Source organism: Vipera ursinii (genome assembly GCF_947247035.1).
Source record: "Vipera ursinii genome assembly, chromosome: 12".
NCBI lineage: Eukaryota > Metazoa > Chordata > Lepidosauria > Squamata > Viperidae > Vipera > Vipera ursinii.
This window is the reverse complement of record NC_139525.1, coordinates 5,971,025-5,993,957: the sequence shown is the minus strand read 5'-3', so window position 1 is coordinate 5,993,957 and position 22,933 is coordinate 5,971,025. Positions and strand designations below refer to the sequence as shown.

At 38.8% G+C, this 22,933-nt stretch overlaps 1 protein-coding gene across 1 annotated transcript in view; it reads right to left on the bottom strand.

Moving 5' to 3' along the window:
* The window catches only part of PCDH11X (protocadherin 11 X-linked), a gene marked incomplete at both ends in the record, with an annotated part of 442,916 nt that overhangs the window by 392,155 nt on the left and 27,828 nt on the right, over window positions 1-22,933 (bottom strand). Inside the window, 2 exons of the mRNA XM_083371795.1 lie at window positions 1-1,160; window positions 6,973-7,020. The exon at window positions 1-1,160 is cut by the window's left edge and continues 1,327 nt beyond it. Of these exons, the coding sequence (XP_083227921.1) occupies window positions 1-1,160; window positions 6,973-7,020 (1,208 nt within the window). The remainder of the gene's footprint in view (window positions 1,161-6,972; window positions 7,021-22,933) is intronic.

Genomic DNA, 22,933 nt, shown 5'->3' with positions numbered 1-22,933 from the left:
CTGTTGTCATTTTGGTCCAAAACAGAAACAGTCACGGTAGCATTGGTTTGCAAAGGTGGCATGCCGTTATCTTTAGCCAGCACGGTGAACGAATAGCGATCCTGTTTTTCTCTATCCAGCTTTCTCACGGCCGTCAGTATGCCTGTACGGCGGTCCAGGTTGAAAATAGGGGGAGCATCCAATCCCAGCACGTAGCTGATTTCAGCATTGCGGCCACTATCGGCGTCGGTAGCACTGATCTTGGTCAGCTGGGTTCCAGGAGCGTTGTTCTCGGGAATGGAGAGCCCGATCACAGGCTGTGTGAACACCGGGGCATTGTCATTTTCATCTTTGATTTTGATCAGCAGCATCGCAGATTGGTTCAAGGGTGGCTTTCCTGAGTCGGAAGCCACTATTTTTATGGCGTATTCTCTGGTGGCCTCGTAGTCTAGAAAGGTGGCTGTTTCTAGGAGAAACTGATTATCAAACACCGGCTTTAACCTGAATGGGACATCATGGTCCGTGAAGCAAGTAACTTTGCCATTAAGATCAGCATCCTTATCCATTACCGTAATCAGGGCAATCTTAGTATTTAGTGGTGCTTTCTCAGACAGTAACACAGTCCCGTTCACTGGGTTGATAATGTATCTTGTGTCTATTGAGGGAATGTTATCGTTAATGTCTGTGACGTTCACCGTTACGGTAGCTCTGGAGGGCGTGGAACTGCCATCACTTGCCAAAACTGTTAATTTGTGTACTGGGGATTCCTCCCGGTCCAAGGGCTCCTTGACAGTGATAAGACCCGTCGTGTTATCTATGGCAAACAGCCTTTTGGCCAAACTGGAGATCTGGCTGCTAAAATAGAAGTGAATCTGGGCGTTGGACCCTAAGTCGGCATCAGTAGCATGGAGCTGAGAAACGGAGGTGCCCACCGGTGCATTTTCAGGTACGCTGACTTCAATATCATTCTCCTTGAAGACCGGACGGTTGTCATTCACATCAATGACGGTGACTTGCAGAATGGCTGTGCTGGATCTTGGAGGGTTTCCACCATCTTCCACTTTAATCTTCATCACATAGGTGTCCTTCTGCTCCCTGTCAAGAATTTGTTGCACTATCAACTGGGGCCACTTGTCTCCTTCAGGCGTTTCAATTATATCAAGTCCAAATACATTTTGACCCTAGAAGCCATAGAAAGAGAGAAGAGAATAGATTACTGCATAGATCTGTTACATATACAATGTGCCTTTTTTCTGAAAGATATCGATCTGAATTTTCCCACCTATGTTTATACTTTGGTGTAATGCCAAAAAAAGATGCAAGTCTAAAGACTTGTGACCTTGGAAACAAATCCATCTTAATTCCATGGGTCATCTTCTTTAGTAAACCTTACTATGAATTAATCCTACAGGCTATTGTACTTGGAATTAAATATATTCTTAGCTTTCAATATATTCAAGGATAATTGGATGTCAGTTATTTAACCAATGACCTGATATTCATTCATGAGTCATATATGGGCTTGACGTTCACCTCTACCACCTAACAGACTGACATTCATCAGTATCTTTTCCAAAGGATCATCTAGACTTTTCAAAAGCTTAGGAAGTGGTGATAACTGAGAACCAACATGCTTACAAAAATGGCAATAATAACTAACAGTGTGCTTCTGATAAAAAATAAATATCCATGAGATAAGAGGGAGATAAGAATTGTCTATTGGATATAGACAATTCTGAAAATAAAGTCCAGAATTGCTTTAAACCAGTGCTTCTCAATCTGTGGTCCATGGACTCCTGGGGGGGGAGGGAAACACAATGTCATCATAGGGGATCTGAAAAGGATAGAACAAATGCTATGATTTATATCTTGAATTAGGTTTTGGTGGTCCGTGGCCATAGCCCGCCCCACAAAAGGTATGTAAAGGGGGTCCATGGTGTAGAAAAGGTTGACAACCACTGCTTTAAACTATATTCATCAAGATGGAGTAGGGAGGAGAAAGCAATTCAGAAAGACTTCTTTTTATGACAGCATTTGGTGGAAATGCAAAAACCACACTAATCTGCATTCATTGATGCACATATGTTGATATCAAGACAAGCATAACTTGTGGTTGTCCATATGCCAACGAGTTCTTTCCCATTATCTCATGGGCTTATCAACAATCATTTATTTATTTATTTATTGAAATTTATGGAGTTACCCATCTCCCTATAGGGACTTTGGATGGTTAATTATAGATTAAAAACATGATACATCAAACATCTGTTGCAGACTTCTTAAAGACTTACTGCATCAACAAGCCTGGATTACTACCCTCACTAACCAAGGGCTGAAACTAAAATAATCAGCTGTTTCCTTGGTTTTGTGTCTTTGATTGGTGGTAGCTGGAAGTTGAAAAGCATTAAACAAGGCAGCTGTTTGCCATCAATCATGTTCACACCTAACAATAAGCTATGTTTATCATGTCATCCAAGCATGAACTACATGTCTTTTGAGTGATGGGTTCTTCCTGCTTACACCTTGGACATATATATTAGTGGGGTGTTCTGGGAAGGGTATCCCCTTTTGTCTGAAAGCTTTAACTTAGTCCATGTATAACAATAAGCTTCCAAATGTCAGCCCAGGATTCAATAAACCAAAACGGGCTTCCTAGCAACCCAGCTAGTTATAGCAAGTGGCAGAACCCAACTAAGCTTGGCTGATTTTGAAAAAGCTAAGCAGAATCAGACACAAGCTCTTTTTGGATGAATGCCTGCCAGAAGATACCAAGGCTGTAGGCTAGACAAGCAAGTTGAAAAGAACAAAAGCAATAATTTTGTAGTGTTGCCAAGGAAAAAAAAAAAAAACACCCAACAACAACTAGTCAGGTCCATAAGGTCACCAGGAGTCAAGCTTGACTTGAGGGAGACTTCATCCTTTTCACCTTTTTAATCGTGTCCTTAAGCTTAGTGTCGAGATTTTGAAACACTCTCACCCCCAAAGCAGCTTCTGCAGCACTTTTCAACTTTTTAAATGCTGCCTAACTCTTAGCCAGCTCCAAAAGCCTGATGACGTGACACGTCTTTAAGATGGAAGAACTTGTGGATGGATGAATATAAGACTCCAGGCCACACAGCTGTCCTCAATCACACAGTACAGCTGCTTTGCATATCTAACATCTGACTGCCAGCTATTTTCTGAACATGATTCCCCCAGTTATTGAATATTCTTTGTCATTGAATATTTGCCATATTCATGGGTTGCCCTATTTAAAAAAAGTACAAATTGCCAGCAACGTTTGGTGTGAGGCAGAAATGGCCAAAATTGCAAACTGAATTGCTTAGGAATGTTGCAAACAAACTAAGATAAAGATGGCTAAACATCTCTGGTTTTGTTTTTGTTTTTGTTTTTTTAAAAATCAGCATGCCTGTCATGGCCGCAGTAAAAATCTGCATTCCAGATATTACAAATAATGCAATCATTATAAATGTACAACGTAGGATGAGCGATAAGGAACCAGCCATAGATCTTATGGGTTCATGTCACGTTCCCTCCTTGTCATACTAAAACCAATACGTAGGAATAGAAATGAATTCGGCACATAGTATACAAGAAGAATGCTCGGGTAGAATTAATCGGGAATAAAGATTTTCGCTTCCAGATGGACATATCAACCTGGGAATGTTGAATCTCTCTCCCTATTTTTTTTCTTTTAAAGGAATAGGAGAGAGGGGAAAAATAAGCCTTTTTTTCCCCTAAGGAGAAAGAAGTGATTAGTATTCATCAATAGCATCTCTGTGAATGATGGAAAATGGAGCTGACAGGAACCAAAAGGGACGCTGCCACCACAAACAAAGGCGAGTGTGATAATGGAGAAACACCAAAGACAGAGGTGAAAACACGAAAGAAGGAACAAAGGGCATCTCATTCCCTCTTGGTTGTTCACGGCTTTCATTTCCTGGTGCAAGGCAACCCTCAGAATCCAGAGCAGAGCAGCCGGGAGCTTTGTAGTCTGAAGTATAACAAACTCATTGGGCGTTTTCATGTACTGAGAGGCCTGAGGCAAATAAGATCTCTCTCACAAAACCACCATTTTCCCCCCTGTCCTAAATACATAGGAATGGTTTCCAACTGGTTCACAATTCTCCTCACAGCTGCCAGCCTTAACATGCAGAAAATGCACCTGAAGCAGTTAACGCAGGGGGAGGGGTGTCTTCAAACTTGGCCCTTTGATGACTTGTGGACTTCAACTCCCAGAATTCCTCAGCCAGGCACGCCTGGCTGAGGAATTCTGGGAGTTGAAGTCCACAAGTCATCAAAGGGCCAAGTTTGAAGACCCCTGAGTTAATGGAAGGTGTCCACACCCAAGATCTGTTTCATTTGACATGTAAAATCTAAGACCATTCACCTGAAAATATCTAAAAAAAAGTTAACTCACAACAACTGGATTCAAGTTTCTTCAAACTTTGGTCCAGTTGCCACGATTTAACCTTCTGAGATACCTTTGGCCTGGGCGGTTGAGTCTTCATTGACACATCCAGCTGAAATGTTACTGGTGCACCATTCGCCTGCTGCTCTTATTAAGCAGCAGAAAACTGATATAGTCTCCAGCCATAGCAGCTTAGCGTCTTTGTGAAGGGTGCTTCCCTCACGGAGAGTTTGTGCACACTACTAGAGTGTCAAACAGGATTGCTATGTGTCTTATAGGAGAGCACTTCGGCCAGGTACTTTCTAGTCTCGCAAACATCTACTCGAGGAAAAACAAGAAGGACCTTGTACGATCCCAACATTGCAAAGACTATGTTTGGAGGCAGCTGAAACTAAGCCAGCAATACTACAATAGCAAAAAAAAATTACAAAGCCCTTGGGTCAAGCTCCCTTCGTGGTGGCTGAAGCCTTCTTTTGCAGTGACTCAGAAGTAATTCAGCACTGCTTTATAATGGGATTTCCCCCCCCCCCAGTCTCCCATCCCAATACTGACCAGGTCTGGCCCTGCTTCTCTTCCAAGATCAGACAGGATTGCTGCTATCTGCTGAAAATTAGTGAATATATTATTCTAAATGAGCAATTATCTAGTACTAGGAGTAATCCTGATGTGGTTTGATTTAGTGTTGCCCCTTGGTTCTCAGCTTTCAACTCTTCCATCCCCGAGGTAAACTACATCTATCAAGCATTTGATCATATCCAGCTCTTGTTGGTCCTTCCTGTTCAATCATGCATGTGCTCATTTGCCTCTCTCTCTCTTATCTTTTGCTGAATTTTGATAGTAAATCCCTCTGTAAGGGCTCTTTTATGGCTGGACAGCCATGTTGAAACGAATCGCTTCCCGCTTTTAGTCAACCAGGTCTCTAAAAACATGTCAGCCTCTTTGCTTCAAAGCCATCTTCCTTACTTCAGAAGGACTTGTGCTACAGTAAATAGTTTGGGAATTGTAGGCACATTTTTTTCTTTTTCTTTTTTTCTTTTTTTTTGCTTGCAAAGCTCCTGAATTATGACTGGCTGTGTTTTGTTTTCTTTTGCTTGCAAAATTAAAGAGAAAAGAAAAGAAAGAAACATCATAGAAGTGGGAGAGATAGCTTCCATGCACTTCTTTATTTGTATGCAATCTGACAATCATGCATTGATTATTCTGTCTTTAGCTCTGCAACTACAACACAGAGAATTTAATTCAGGCAGAGGCTCTCCATTTTGTTTTTCAACAAACACAGATGATGAGAGCTATCATTTTCCCCCCTTTTTTTTAAAAAAAAAGTATCAGAAAAAGCAAAATTGCCCTGTATATATTCTAGCAGCGAAATATTCAAGTAGGGCAGGAAACATACGATGCAATTCCCCCCCACCTCTTTTTGAGATTTCAAAATACTTGTAGAAGAAGCAGGAGAAAAACAATAAATTTAAAATAGGGGGAAATTATTTTAAGTTCCTATATTATTTTTATTAGATTTATATACCGCCCTTTCCCGAAGGAAAAGTTAGTGCACAACAACACATATACACATACACATACTGATACACAGTGGTGGGATTCAAACACCTCAACAACCAGTTCTGTTCGTGGATGCAGGCCTGGGCCTCCGAGGCCTTCCAGAAGCAACGTGGGTTCAGAGGTTCTCTGAACTCAATAACATTTAACTACCAGTTCTCATGAACTGGTGCAAACCGGCTGAATCCCACCACTGCAAATACATATACATATACATGCACACATACACATACACATATACAGGCACTTGACAACAAGTGTAAGTTAATGTGTAATGGCAAACAAGCATAACAGCAGGCAAATAGGGGGGAAAATATTTGTTTTTAAAAAAATAATTTAAATTGGGATTTGCCATGCTTCCCCCCCCCCCCCTTTTATATGCAGGATGGCAAAACTTGGCTTTTCATCCTCAGGGTCTGGATTGCTCCAATATTCCATTTAGATTTCATGTAAGAAAAAAAAAACACTGCCTGAATAACCAAAGACATGAAAAGACATCCATGGATGTTGCTAAACACGAGTTCTACAATCTCAATACAGCAACGGCCAACTAATGAATGGCAATCTGCGTGATCAGAATATATATCGATAATTTGATGACTGGAGCGGGAAGCAACAACCGGCAAAGATGAAGGAGACATCACATCGCAGATGTCTCACATCGCCTGAAATATAATTATTTTCAGTGAAGACCTACCTACTCAAGTCATCAAATGATGGGTGTTCAGGTAACGTTTAGTGATGTTCATGCAGGTATCACAAAGCTCTGATATTAGATGTCATGCAGAACCCCAAAGTTAATTTACTCTGAAGATTCTTTCAAGATATTATAATATACCTTGATTTATTGAAATATGCACTTACCTTCACAATTTCCAATTTATAGAAACATTTCAATCATGTTTGCCAGCACCCTTTATTCCAGTTTCAGCATTTTGAAAAAATGACCGGACCCTTTCTAAGCACAATTATTTGATCATATTTTAAAGAATAAAAAAGGTAATATCTGAGTGTGCGTATGTAATTACCTGTTCATTTGTAATGGATCCAAAAGTCCTTTTCGGAGCTGTTTTGGGCTGCCATGTAAATACAAAAATGAGAAAATATCTCTTTTAAATGTTTGAAAAGCAATCAGGTTTTTTTTTAAGGATAAAGGACAGTGTCAATCCAAACAAAACTTTTAAAATTACTCTTCCATTCCTATGCAACTAGGGTGCTGAAGTGCAAAAAGAAAATGCTCTATATTTACAGTAGCATCTCCCAGCTAGAGAGAGTAGTGGCAGAACATGCAAGATCTTGAAATACAGAATAAAGTTGGATTTTTTAAAAATGCACAGGCTTCCAACAATAAAGCCAGTTTTGAAGAGGCAAGATAGACATATTCCAATTCTCATTGTCTTTGCACCAGCCTCTGTGAGTGAGATGGGCATCACCTAAATTTGAAAAATAAATACAGGAAGTACTTGACTTACAACAGTTCACTTAGGGACCATTCAGACTTACAATGGCAGTGAAGAAAGTGACTTGGGGACTGCTCCTCACACTTATGACTATTGCAGCATCCCCACGTCATGTGATCAAAATTCGGAATGCTTGGCAACTGACTCACATTTATGACGGTTACAGCGACCCCCCCCTCTTTGCAGCCTTTTGACAAGCAAAGTTGATGGGGAAAACCAGAGTCACTTCCACAGCCATGTTATTAACTTAAAAACAGCAGTGTTTCATTTAAGAACTGTGGCAAGTAAGGTCGTAAAATGGAGCAAAATTCACTGAATAAATGCTTTGCTTAGCAACAGAAACGTTAGGCTCAGTCGTGATTGTAAATCAAGGACTAGCTGCAAATAAAATAAATTCCCGTCTCTTAGAATCTCAATGAAATCTTCCCCATGGAACACAAATAAGGACTTTTTTTCTTGGATATTAGCCAATTACCTTGCACTCACTTGATTTGTAACTGGGTAAACTGCAAATCCGCAAGCTCCTAAAACTTTCCTATTTTTGTAAGCAATACAAAATGTTCATTGGGCTGCCAAAACAGAAAATAATATCAGTGTGGAATGGCCTAGGGAACGAGGGAGAACCCAATCTCTCGTTGCAACTCTCCCACGTCTCTAACTTACTTCTAACATAACTCAATTTTTCTTGATGCAAAACGGTGCAGAATTCTCTAACATATTGGCTATTCATTCTGTGGCAGGATCATAACAGCAAAGTGTAGACGTAAAATAATGGCTGAAAGGAGAAGCTCAGTTTTAATTCAAAGGAAGAACAATTCTTAATGGCTGGCTATATTAAGATTGTTTGACAACGTAAGTGGCTTAATATTGTCATGTCCTGGACCATTAGAGTTATTGAAGCAAACCTCGCTCTTATGCATGCAATTATTCAGCAGGAAAAAGAATTAAAACAATGGGATATGGTGTAAAATATTTCTTGAGCTACGAATCTAAACTTCACATACAGTAGTTCAGTTTCCATTTCAAAGCACTATAAGAAGTCCCATTATCCTGCAGTGAGCTACACGAGTGTAGAAGCTGCAGAGATCACAGAACTGAGCTGTAATATTTGGCGATCACGTATTTAGAATTTTAGAGACCTTCTTCCTAAGTGGACAACATTAGTTCTCAAACTGTCCGGCATCATGCCAAGTTTGGACTAGCTGGTAGACTGCACCAAAGTCTCATGCAAACGTTAACACTCAGTAGTCGAAGTCCAGTTAAATGGCCTTCCGACATTGATTTTAATCAGCTTAAGCACTTTATACACTGTGTTAGATGGAGAACAAGATCTTTCTTTAATAATGTCATTAAGTCTGCAAGCCAATGAGCTTGAGTAAGACCCATCAATCTTTCCAACGTTATAACTGAGGCAAAGGTGACTTTGCATCCATAGACTGGCTTTGCACACCGCCGTAAATCATGCTTTGCACACCATAGCTGCATTTATGTAACATGCTAAGTCCATACTATCACAACATGACTTTAGTATGATATGATAGTTATAGTGAGCTGTGACAACACTGTATTTGTCAGGAAACAGCCCAGGGGACAATTATTAGAAACTGATCCCATCAGAGTCTCATTCAGACAATTTATATTTTATTCTCTGCAGTAGTGTTTCACATTAAACTTTCCATTGTCTTTTATTCTCTCTATTTAAAAAAAAATAAGAGACTCAAAATAGTATTAAAATCATTCGAAACTGAAGTTTCAGCTTACACCTTCTTCATTAAAAACCATACCACTAAACTCAATTCTATCTCCATTCTAAACATTTCAGAATGAAGAGATAAAAGGAAGAGCAAAACAATAAAGAATTTGTTGTCCAACAGGAAAACAACAAACACGTTTACAATTTCAACCATTATCTCTTTTTCCTGCTGGTCTCCTCCCTGTGCATGGACTTTCCAAAAGACCCAACTTTTAAAACCAACATTTAAAATGAACTGAAGCATTTAGGATTGATCCATCGATTTGTTTGATATCCCTGCCATGTAGGCAGATTTTTCCTAGCAACCGTAAGAATCTCAGTCCAAATATTTTTGCTTTATTAAGATTAAGAAGCGCTATAAGGACCATCTTTACCAATAGCAAGAGCACTTAGATTTATATACCGCTTCATAATGCTGTAAACTGTTTAAGATGTTTACAGAGCCCACATACTTCTGAGAATGATTTGGGATCCATAAATAATCAAAGAAAATTGATGGTGATAATGTTTAGAAGCACAGCCATCCGTCAAATGCAGGGCCCAGATCTACCATCTTCTGTCATTTACCCAATAAATAGCCAGATATCCATAAATTCTGGAATATTAAGGTAATACAATAACCTACCACATCAGGAACACAGGTAATGGTGTATCTAAAGAAATGGATCTATAATACTAAATGAAATTGGCTGCTTCTTAACAAGAAACTAATACCTATTAACTATTTCTTCTGATATTAAGTAATTATCAAGGAGAACAATGAAAATCTGTAGAGGTCCTTCCTTGGTCTCTGTGTGATACATTTCACACAAATTCAGAGGACCTAAAAATTGAAAAGGGATGAAGAATGAAAGAAGCTAATTCTTCTTCCCATCAAAGACCATTAGCTGCATGGAGACACACTTCTATAAACCATGGCAAGCAGGAGACAATTTCTATATTTGAAAGACAGATTACAATATCAGTTATGGAGGATCTAGACCTGGCTGCTTCAGGAATTCTGGGATTTGAAGTCCACGAGTCATAAAAGAGCCAAGGTTGTCTACCCTGACTCTAGACCATAGGTTTGGCACTGTTATCAGGAGGTACAACAGAATATCTAACAAGGACAACAAACTTAAATGAATATTCTTACTTAGCTGCTGATTAATATTCAAATGCCATCTGTTCTTGTGTTCTTTACTGTACTTTGTTAGATTTTTATCCTAGGTTTTCCCCAAGAGCTCAAAGAAGTGTGTGTGTGTTTGTATGTGCGTATTTTCGTGGTTTCTCTGTGTTTGTGTGTATGTGTGTGTGAGTGTGTGAAAGAGATAGAGAAACTATATCTCTATGGTATTTCTGCTTCATTTTATATTCATAACTTCTGACAATGATTGGCCTAGATTTGAACATAACCTTTTTCACTCAATGGAAGCAATACCGCACATGAACGCAAATGAGCATATTTGGACTCAAACTGTCAATGTTGCACAACTATTTTAACCATAAATAACTCCATCTCTTAATTAGTAAAGAGTAAGTCTAAGTACACCATGTGAGGTTGAAAATGCACACAGAATTTTAGAACAAGAAGGTAATTTCACCTTGCTGCATTTTAAGCTCTGAAGAGGTAATAACGGTAGCGACTCAGCTATTCTGAGAAGTTAAGTTAGATCTAATGTGTTTAGTATTTGGATGGGAGACTTATTATGGAATACGTTAAACCTGGAAGCAGAGAGAAAAGAAAATCTTGGAAAAGGCAAATAGGAACTCATTTTCTTAATACCATCAGGAAAACTGCATAGAAGCAGCCACTAGAGTTGAATTCAAGAGTGTCTTGACTCTTGTGTTTTAAAGGAATGTACTTCAATCAGTTAACCATGCAATAGATGGTGTTATGTTTGTAAAAGGGAGTGGATTTTCCTAATTTTTAAATCATAATTTTAAAAAGCTTTACAGTACTCAAAGTACAGTAGTCTCTGAGCAGTTTACAGAATCAGCATATTCCCCCCAACAATCTGGGTCCTCATTTTACTGACCTCAGAAGGATGGAAGGCTGAGCTGTTATGAATTGAACTCCTGGAAGTGACCAGAGTCCAGCCTGCAATACTGCATTCTAACCACTGTGTCATCACACAGTGTTGATGTTGAGACACAAGTAGCCACATGTCAGAAGTGGTTTTGTCCAACCTCTTTTCTTCTACATCCCTTTTCCGTCTTGGAAAATTGGAAGTTTCCATCCTAAACAGAATTACTATAGTTTAATTCCATAAATCTGAATCTGGACACCTCAAATTCCTACATAAAGACATTCCAAAGAAATTGAAGGTAACATCAAAAATGTTTGAAGAACAAAATGTTGGTGTAATATATAATATTTAGGATTCTGTGATGGTATACGGTTTCCTGCCTGGGCAGTGGGTTGGACAAGAAGACCTCAAAGATCACTTCCAACTCTTCGTTATTCCGCTACTTTCCCCCCCCCCCCTTGACCTGTATTCAACTTAGTGGGATGCACTTCTCTAAAAAACAAAGCAAATGTCGCTCTGGAAAGAGTTTACATTTCTTTTGCTCCTCCATGAGGTCTGAAAACTCTAGATTGTTATGTGAATCCACTTGTTTGGCTCTCCCCAAGGCTCAATGGCTCAACTCATTTGCAAAACAGTTCTCGCAATGTGTCTTATAGCAGGTGTGCAAATGAAAGAAAGGCACATCATTATTATTATTATTATTATTATTATTATTATTATTATTAAAACAAACCCCATTTTTCAAAATTGCTCTCTCTATATGTATTGTTTCTTCTAGGAACAATTTTGACAGTCTTTAGCATTTAGAAAAAGGAAAGGCGCTCAAACAATAAACAATCAAAAAGTCAACATCAATAATAATAATAATAATAATAATAATAATAATAATAATAATAATAATAATAATAATAATAATAATAAGAAGAAGAAGAAGAAGAAGAAGAAGAAGAAGAAGAAGAAGAAGAAGAAGAAGAAGAAGAAGAAGAAGAAGTTGGAAGAGACCTTGAAGGTCATCTAGTTCAACCCCCTGCTCAGGCAGGAAACCTTATACCATTTCAGGCAAATGGGTGTCCAGTGTCTTCTTAAAAACTTCCAGTGTTGGAGCATTCACCACTTCTGGAGATAGGTTGTTCCACTGATTAATTGTTCTAACTGTCAGGAAATTTCTCCTTAGTTGTAGGCTGCTTCTCTCCTTGAGTAGTTTCCATCCGTTGCTTCTTGTCCTACTTTCAGGTGCTTTGGAGAATAGCTTGACTCCCTCTTTTTTGTGGCAGCGCCTGAGATATTGGAACACTGCTATCATGTCACCCCTTGTCCTATTTTTTTTTCTCCCATTGGGGCATTATTTAATATATACTAGCAGATTACTTTTTCCTATGACACTTTTTTCCCCCTACCAGTTTGGGTAAACGAAGGTTGTAAACTGCAAGATTCGTAGAATATAGAAAGTGTCCAAAATGAGAATGGAAATCCATTTAAGGGTTTATATTTGTAGATGGCAATTCCCACCCTACCCTGTTATGTTTATAATAATGGTTGTTGGGAGCTGCAGTAGACTTGAAGTCTTTGTTCCTTGCAGAAATTGAAAAGCAAACATAAGAAACATGTTGAAATTCTTCATCCTCAGAGGATCACTTCCATTTTACTATTTCTTTGTTGTTGTCGTTTTCTGTTCAAAGTGATTTCAAGACAGAATTGTTGAAAGCACTGAGATAAACATATTCCATGGGAAATGCCACTGTCTGCATAGTGGAATTTAGCCATACCACATCAAAACGTAACAGATCTGACTAAATTGGTCAGACAAAGCCCAGGGCTCTGAAGAATGGATCAACAGGATCAGCAAGTCTCAGGTTTAAACTTAATAACAGTTATTAACTGACACAGAATAACTCCTTAAATCTCTCCAGCATTTAATTCGTGAAACAGTTAAGGTATCACCTGCCGTTTTTTTAAAAGTATGATTGCTTAAAGTAGTGTAACATTTTGCAGGTAGTCCTCAACTTACAAGAGTCCTTTTAGTGACCATTTGAAGTTACAACAATGCTGATAAAAGTGACTTTTTCACTTTACGGCCATTGCAGCATCCCTGTGGTCACATGATCAAAATTGAGATGCTTGGTAATTGACTTGTATTTATGACAGTTGCAGTGTCCCGAAGTCATATCATCACCTTTTGCGACCTTCGGCCAAGCAAAGTCAATGGGCAAAGCCAGATTCATTTAACAACCATGTTACTAACTAAACTGCTGCAGTGACTCACTTAACAACTGTGGGGAAAAGGATAAAATGGGGCAAAATTCACTTAACAAATGTTTCATTTAGCAAACAGAAATTTTGGGCTCTATTGTGGCCATAAGTTGAGGACTACCTATACTTGAGATAAAATTAGTCTCAAAGCTTCTTCAATATTCCTTAATTCTGTCTTGTTCTCTTTGTCAATTACTCTTTCTCCCAAGGCTGTCAAGACAGCTGCTTCTGCCAATCTGGAACCCCTTCAAACTATGGTGGACTTAAACCTGCAGAATTCTCAGTCTACATGTTAGCCATGTTACTTTTGAACTGATCGTTTCGTCATGAGCATCAAGACCTCACTCAGATGGGCTGATGATTCAACTTTGCTAGCATGGAATATTTTGCTGCAGGTAAAAGAAGAACATGTAAAAGCTGGTCTGTATTTTGAAACACCCCTTCTCCAAAGATTATGTCAACAAGCGAGGCCAGATTGGCAAACAAGAAATTGAAATAAAACAGACTTTCTGCTTCTATGTTGAAAAATTCACAGGAATGATGACCATGTCCATAAAACAAAGTGATGTCTGCTACTTGGGAAAAAGTTTATAGCAGATCAGGACCATAGGTTGAAGGTCTAGAGCATGGGTGCCAAACTCGCCACGTCATGTGATGTGTCGTGATTTATCATGACATTTTTCACATTACTGGAGCTGGGGTAGACACGGCCTCCAGATGATACAAAGGCACGTGGGCCGGCAGTTTGACACCCCTGGTCTAGAGTAATCTCACTGACCACAAAAGAAAGTTAAAGCCATGGCATTCCCAGTTAGAAAATATGACTGTGAAGGTTGGACTATCAGGCTGAATGAGGAACATTTGACACCTTTGAAGTGTTTGGATGTAGAAAGTTATTAAGAATAGGAAAGAAGAACAAATAATTCACTTTTTTTGAAAAAAAATAAGCCTGGAATTCCTTGCCTCAGGGTGGAGTCAGAGCAACTGAATGCAGCTTGAGCATTTACTGGCTGGATGCCATTCCTGATGCCTCTGCGGAGTTCACAGCACAACTCAGTGCGTCCAGAGAAAGAAACACCTGTGACTGCCTAAGATCAAACTCACAGCCTCACAATTGTGAGGGGAGGGCTCCACCTCTAGGCCACCACACCACTCAAGAACAAATAATTCTCTACTAGATGAAAACCAAATTGTTCAACTTGGAAGCACTAATGGTGACGCTAAAGCTTAGACTTTTTCGACAGATAATGAGAAGCAAGAATTGCTGGAGAAAATCCGGTGCTTGGAAAAAAACACAATAATAATAGTCAATTAAGAGAAACGTTTGACAGAAGATAGGATGGTTGTCATTGATCATACAGACAGAATCTTGCAAGAATTTACAGAGGCAATTGCTGATGAATCATCCCAGCAAAATGCTGTTCATTGTACCAGGAAGGGTTGGAAGCATCTGAATAACCAACAATAACAACAACAACGAACAGAGCTGTATGCTATTGTGATCATGCCGGACTTTGTCAAAGGAGGCCTAAGTTCAAGCGTCTCACCACTTATCCAGCTCTGTGGCTGACAATAATAAGGCAATCATCCTCATTTAGTTTGAAAGTGTTAAAAACATTGAATAGGGATTTTGAATTTTTGGCCTTTTCTCATTTTGAGAACAATAGCCACTTTGAGTTGGATAATCAGTTGGTTGAACAGATCTCTGCAAGCATTTCTAAAGTACTTTTTCTGCAACTTCTGATTAAGGTTTGAGGGTGAGATAGCAAAGAATTCTGCAGAGAACTGTGGCCGAAGGGATAGTAAGGTGAGGTGTAAGCAGGTAGACTGGAGCACACAAGTCAGATTATTAATTGACTGGTTTTTCTGCCTTTATTTTACATTATTGTTTTATATTATTGACCCCTCCCCACCAAACGACAACTCCGCTCTACTTTTTTTTTCTTTTTTAAAAACACGATTGAACATTATTTTTTGAAAGGAATGTAAACAAAATGAAATATGAGACGCCTAAAAGGAATTAAAGTGCAAGTCATGACGTACATCTTTATTCAGTTCTGAATATCTCACGGCCCAGCCTCGATTAAAATGGAAAAACCACAGAGAACCGCTTCCCAAGTAAGTGATCTTACATTGCTGGAGCTTTATTTATCTATTTATAGCTTTCACATCTTATTTGCTTCATTGCTGAGGGATGATAATTGCAAAGGTATCCCTGGACTCCAATTTATATAGTCAAACCACTAATCATGATTGTTCGCACTGATGGGAATTGAAATCGAGCAACATTTGGCAGGATATCTGATCCTTATCTACAGTTATCTATTTCCTTTCCACCACCACCTTAAAAAAAAAGAAAAGAATACATCCAGTTTGCCTAAATGGGTGTGATCAACTGAGGTAGGAGAAATGTTTCCTCTTCCTGGGGTTGTGTTTCAATTTGCTCTTCATTTACCACATTAATTGTGCTTTTTAACTTCATTGCCATTTTTCATCAACTGCCCTGAATGCCATCTGTTGGCTTGAAAGGAAGGTGAGATGCCCATTTGTACAGAAGAACAGTGATAGATATTTGCTATAGAAAAATAATTAGACTGTCAACTGAAAGGCAAACATTAATTCCAAGTAATATATTAGCACTGGTTACTTTTTAATATGCAAAAAAAAAAACCCACCTCAGATGCTAATACCATCTTTTCCACCTCTGAACACTCCAATAAGTTGGTTACAACTTTCAACTCCAGTTCTGGGATCGATATTTTCAGCAAACCAGAAGGACCTCGAATTGGTGAAGGTTGTTCTCCCACAGTTTGATAACTGGGGGCAGGGGGAACTGGGAAACCTTCAAGTCACCAGAGAAAATCCATGGTATGACAATAACTCCCGCCAGTAAATGGCAAGGGAATTAAAGAGAGTGGGAAGAATTTTCAAAGGTAATTTTATCTGTCTTACCATAATAATGTAATTGCTAAATTGGAGAGTGGGGAGTCTACCTTGGAAGTAGAAAAAAAGACAATTCTGACAGACTATAAATTGAGACAATTTCTTTGTGGGTTTTTTTTCTGCACTGTTCAGTCAGGGGAGGCTTTGAAGAGTCCGGAATTTGACATTATTATTATTTTTCCCTCAGTCCTTTTTTCTTGGTTACTTTATTATGCAATCATCTCCTGGAATCTTCCTGTAGCTTATAATAAAAGCTCCTACTGAATGGTCAGTTGATTGATGAGAAATACCCTGTGGTATTATTATTTTTTACGGGCCTTCTTATAGCTAGACATATTTGGAAAGCGGAGACAATGATTAGACTAAGATCAGATTCACATTTTAATTCAGTCATACAAGCATTACAGATGATTCTGGGACGGAGGTCATCTATTTCCCAGAATACTACTATAGATATGATAAAAGAAGGAGCAAAATGAAAAGTGATTAATACTGCTTTGTAGTGCAAGACTGAGGCCACACTTGAAATGCTACATCAAGTTCTGGTCATCACGATACAAGAGAGATAATGCGACCCTAGAAAGTGGGCAGAGAAGAGCAACAAAGATGGTAATTTAGTCTGAAGGCTAAATTATATGACGAAGGTCTGAGGGAGCTAGGCAGAAGAGAAGAGAAAGATTGAGGAAACATGATAACTTAGTTCCAACCTAAAACTAAGGAGTAAATTTCCTAACAGTAGAATGACTTTATTAAAGAGAACGAATGATTTGCCTCCAGAGGTTATGTCTGCTCCAACACTGGAGGTTTTTAAGAAAAGATTGGACAACTATTTGTCTGAAATAGCGTAGGATCTCCTCAGCGGTGGGATTCAAATATGTGAACAACCGGTTCTCTGTGTGGATGGCACTTCCAGAAGTCCATTCTGGGGCTGGGCAACAAAAAAATAGCTACCGGTTCTGCCGAAGTGGTGCCAACCGGCTGAATCCCACCACTGGATCTCCTGCTTGAGCAGGGGGTTGGACTAGAAGGCCTCCAAGGTCCCTTCCCAAATCTGTCATTCAGTTAACTGTCTTCCAGTACTTAAGAGACTGTTGCAGAGAAGAGGGGACTGACTTTTTCTCCAAAGCAGAGGGCAGAATAAGAAGTAATGGATGGAAGCTAGTTAATAAAAGATTCGACTTAGAAGTAAGGAGAATTTTTTCTAACAGTGCAAGCAATTATTCAATGGAATAGCGTGTCTCTTAGAGTTGTGGGTGCTAGATTACTGGAGGTTTTAAAAAATAGACTGGACAGCCATCTGTCTGGGATGGTATAAGGTTTCCTGTCTTGGGCAAAAGGTTGAACTAAAAGACCTCCAAAATTCTTATGGCCCTAGCATTATATATTCTACCTTTTAAAAAACAGCTATAATTATCCAAACATGCATAAATATGCACTTGATGACTTCCAAACATATTGAATTGCAATTCCTGTGATATCTACATATGGGAGATATGAATCAACATCACGGGTAGATGTCAAGTTGGAGACAGCTGTTATAGAGATTGATTATTTCCACGTTTGATCCTAAACCACATATTCATTTGCAATTTTTTAGCCCATAATACACTTTCTATTAAAGCTCCTAAGTTGGAGAGGAAAAATAATATTGTTAAAATTAATTGGTTTATACCTAAACCGTGGCTTTCAAAGGTCCTTCGTGAGATTAAATTAAAAGGAGAAAACCTGTTCTCCTTGCATTGATTAATCTCTCTCTCTCTCTCGCTCTCTCTCTCTCTCTCTCTCTCTCTCTCTCTCTCTCTCTCTCTCTCTCTCTCTCTCTCTCTTGTCTACGCTTAATGTTTTTATTATTGCCTGCTTTTGATGATAATTCTAGAAAACAGATTTTGCTCATCCATTCATCATCAACATGTTTCAGCCCGGTACAGAGCAGTGGTGTAGTTCTGAAAGAGCTGTGCTTCTCCCCATGAGCCATGGAGATGAATGGAAGCAATGATGGACAACAGATTAACTAGAAAGTGTTCATTGTTTAATCTTACACAAGGTGGGTTGTTATGCAGACATTCTAAGCTAGATCGGGAAGAGAAATCTTCAAAGATTCAGGCAAAAATTCCTAATTAAGGGAATGAAGAACATCTGGAAAAGTCATAATTGTGAAATGAGATTAGGGAAAGACACAAGCTAAACAGGAAATGGATAAATGTGGAGTTAGGTAGACACGTTACCTGGAATGCTTTCAGATGAAGATGTAAATGCATTCTTAATACCTGATGTTAAACAAACACACCATCTGAACCACTAAAATATGTTTTTTTTTTGTCCCCCATCTCTTTTCAAAAATGTCCAAAGGGGTATTTTATATCATTCAACACAAGCACTGAAGTTTATATGGACAGCATTGGGCTTGTGTGAGGTAATTAATGTAAGCCAAGAGGCAAATAGATCCTGCTTCACCAAGGCACTTGAAAATTCCAGAACAGATCTGGGCACCATTATGGAAAACTATGCATGAAGAGTTTTTGGTTGAATGGAAGTACTGGAGGACATTATGGAGAAGAGCAATGTAAGGCACTTAACTTAGAAACCAGAGGGATTTGTTGGTTTGTGAATGGGTTTAAAGATATCCCATGCTAGAGCAGCCTCTGAAATGAAACATCTCCTCAAAATTCTTCAGAACCTTAATATTTCCTAATAAGTGTGCAGGCTGATATAAGTGTGCAAATTTGGACATTTCCCAGGAAAGGAATTCCAAATTTGGAGATCAGTTGTCAAACATGTCCTATGAATTGTCCATGCTTTAATAGTTCCAATTAAGTACATAAACCATCTTGCTTTTCTAAGCACTTTAAGGAAGTCATGATGTTTTAGACCTTTAGCTTGTTTCCCCCCATTATTGTGTTAAGTTACATAAGCTGTAACACTTTGCTATAATTTTTGTTGCTTTATCATATTGCACTTCTATATTTGTGTGAAATGTTTTAGGTACATTGTCATGTACCAGCTTGAAATGTTCTAGATGAAGTATGATGTTGGAAAATGCTAAACTGGAGATAAACAACAGAACTGCATATAGGTCCTAAAAAAATAAAAAAAAAAAAATGAATGCTCAGGGTTCCATTAAAAATGGTACACAAAGCCAAAACAAGTTACTTTAAAATTACGTTGTGGTCCTATGAACAGTAATAAATATTTTTTACAACATATTCTCTTCAGCTAACCAGACACTTGTCTCCTTACCTGATGCAGAAAAAGTACTGACTGTAATTTAGGCTATCATCTCCACCCACACAGAGTACTGTACTGCAGTACAGCTTACAAGGAGCTAACTTTAAAGACAACTTGGGAATTACAATTATGTCAGAATGAGATGACCCATGTCTTAACTGGCTCCCAACTTTGGCAAAAGGGCTTAAGTGGGGAATTAGTTTGGATTCATTACATAAACACAAGAGGACAAGGTTCGATTGTCCACCTTGAATGCCTTTGATCTTTATCTGGTGAAAGCTGCCAGTCTGGGCAGATTCCTGTATTATTGGCAGAGAACAATAAAGTAGCTAGTTTGAAATGTACACATGTCGGTCTGGTTGCTCATGCCTGACAATATTATACCTATCCTGTGGCCCCTATACATCATATTCAGTTCCAAGTACAGATTGAAAGTGTAGATATAAACTCATGATTTGGAATTTGGGTTCCTTTAGCTCCATGTGTTAGATGATATAAGTAGGGACTTTTGTTCTTCTACTTTTATGGTATGTCAGGAGAGCCAAAGTGACAACGTGCTAGTTCTCCACACCTTGGAGTCCCCACTGAGAACAGACTGGAGCTTTCCTGTAGTTTTTAGGAAATCCTTAAAAATGAAAAGCAGGAATTAACTAATAGACAACTATTGGCATTTCCCTCAGAGCTCCAACTGGGTCAAATTCTGGCTAGGCAGCCTTTCATGACCTGAATTGTGTTGCGTGTGTTCAGTATAACTTAGCAGTTGTGTTATAACATACTGCCTGACTTAACATTGCATAGAAAGAGGCGGGTGGAAGAGAGACAAAGACCAAAAACATTTCCAGGAAGCAAGTACAGAGCTATTGTAAAATAAGGTTGGTAGACTATAATATTACTACCAATTTTTTCCCTTGCTTTTCTTCAAATGCTACTCGATACTGTTGACAGATGAAAAAGTACCGCATACAATTGTTACTCTGCTAACAGCTGAAAAGCAAAGGGCACAATTTATGAAGAGATGGGAGCTTGGGAGGATGGGATTTGGAGTAAGGCAAGAGCTTTTGGATCAGCGATCAGATTAGATCAGGTCAGATCTAATAATTGCCAAAGCCCATAGTACATGAGATGAAAGGTGATTATTCTCAAAACCTTCTTATAGTGTTGCTTTTCTCCCTCTGTGGCTTATCACTTAATATTGGCAGGAACCAGAGAAAAAAATATCCCTCTGTGTGGGCAAGAGAAGTACACCTAGATCAGGGGTGTCAAACTGCCGGCCTGCGGGCCGGACACATCACGCGAAGCCACGCCCACCCCATTGCTGGTAATGACAAAACAGTCCCGATACGACACGCGACATCACGTGACATTGCGAGTTTGACATGTCTGTCCTAGATGGACCTGGCTGGGTAAAGCAGAGATACTGAATAAGTCAGAGAAATGTCCCTGCAGGTGTTCATTAAAAGTTGCCATTCAATTTATGAAAGAGAAGTTGCTTTAGTAATCCTTTCAAAGAAAAAGAAAAAATCAACAAAATTTCACAGCTAGACTATTGTATTCTTCTACACACTTAGTTGCAGGTGTTAATCATTTGAAGTCCCAGATCAACCACCACAGGAAATACTAGATTTTCACTTTTGTGTTAAACAATATAATAAAAGAATCTTGAAACCCTGTTCCTTTCCATTCTTCTTATACCAATGGATGTTAAGATGGGGTTAATTGAGGTTCTTTCTCACCCCTTCCTGTATTCCTGGGATAAGTTCATGTTTCCTCATTGACTTCTGCACACCTTCACAGTGACCAAGGCATCCTGCTTTTCCTGATAAAAATTATCAAGGAATTCAGAATTCTGCAATCACTTTGTCTCCTTCCCCTCATTTTTTTTAAAATGTTCACCCAACTTTTCTGCCCACAATTCTATGGATAACTTTAAATTCTATGGATAACTTTAAAATGTATTTCCATCCCTCATTCTTCAGAGTGTACCAAATGCTTCCCTTTTTACGCTGGATAATCATCAGCCAAATGTTTGACTATGGACATCAGTTCTGCCGATGGAAACTATCTCCAGGAAACAATTCCTGATTGATTGATTTCTCTCTCTCTTTCTCTCTCTCTCTCTCTCTCTCTCTCTCTCTCTCTCTCTCTCTCTCTCTCTCTCTTTCTTTCTTTCTTTTTCTTCCCATTTATTCTACATTTTCTGAAGGAGGGGGAAAAATAAATAAAAATAGATTACCAGTAATGGGAGTCTCCCTATCATTAATGCAGATGAAAACTTGAACACTGAAGGGGGTTGTACAACACACACAAGACAGATAAAATCTTTGATCACTCTAACACAGTCTAATTGGAAGTAGATAGTACTGTTTAACCGAAACAAATGGCCTATTTCTGAAATGGGTTAGCGTCGTTAAAATTCCACTCACACACACAAGCCTTGTCCACAAATGCATTGACTCTGTGCTGCACATAAAGCTAGACTGAAAAATACCAACACTGTTGCAGGGATTCCTGGCAGGCCAACGCTACTCTCTTACACTCTCAAAGACACCAGAATGAGAGCTGTTCAATAAACGTATTCTATCAGACTATTCCAAGGTAGAATTTATGCCCAACGTGGTTCTAAAAACAGAGAACTATAAGAGCATCTTACTTCTAGTTTACTGTGCATTACGTGCCATCTTAGAGAACTCACCGTACTTAAAACTAGTTATTATCTTGAACGTGGGAATGCATCTTTCTGTACAGCATGCAATTATATTTGGATTTGTGGAGCCCAACTTCCTTCTTTCCCAAAAGATACAGCCAAGTAGTCTATAGGAGATGCCTAAGTTTCCAAAAACAGTAGGTATTGCATTTTTTCTAACTTCAAATGCCAAATCCCTGATTAAAAAATAAACGAGTAAAGCAATTAGTAGAACGAGTAGACTAGAAACATCATTGATTTAGTCATTTGACCCTATCGAAGCAATATGCTATTTGTACAATTAGTATATGTTTAATTTTGAAGCCCATTGCAAAAATCTCGTTTTTCTTGGTTCACAGCTTCCTGCAAGTCACAATTTGTCTTCGTTTTGTCACGACAAGTACAGTTCAAACCATGGTCTCCAACTGAGCAGTTGTGCAGTTCATCTATTACGGCTTGTGCAAAAAATATCAGCACATATCAGAGTATAAAAAAGGGAAGGGCACAAAAATATAATTAGCTCACAATAGGCACGCCAATGTTAACGTTGACTTGACAGTATTACAGGAGCAGAACCTGTTTCACATAAGCATGGGAAGTGTGCAGGATTAAATAAAAAGGTTCCTCATCAAAATCTTCCTATTTCTGAGCAAGTGGATATTTCTG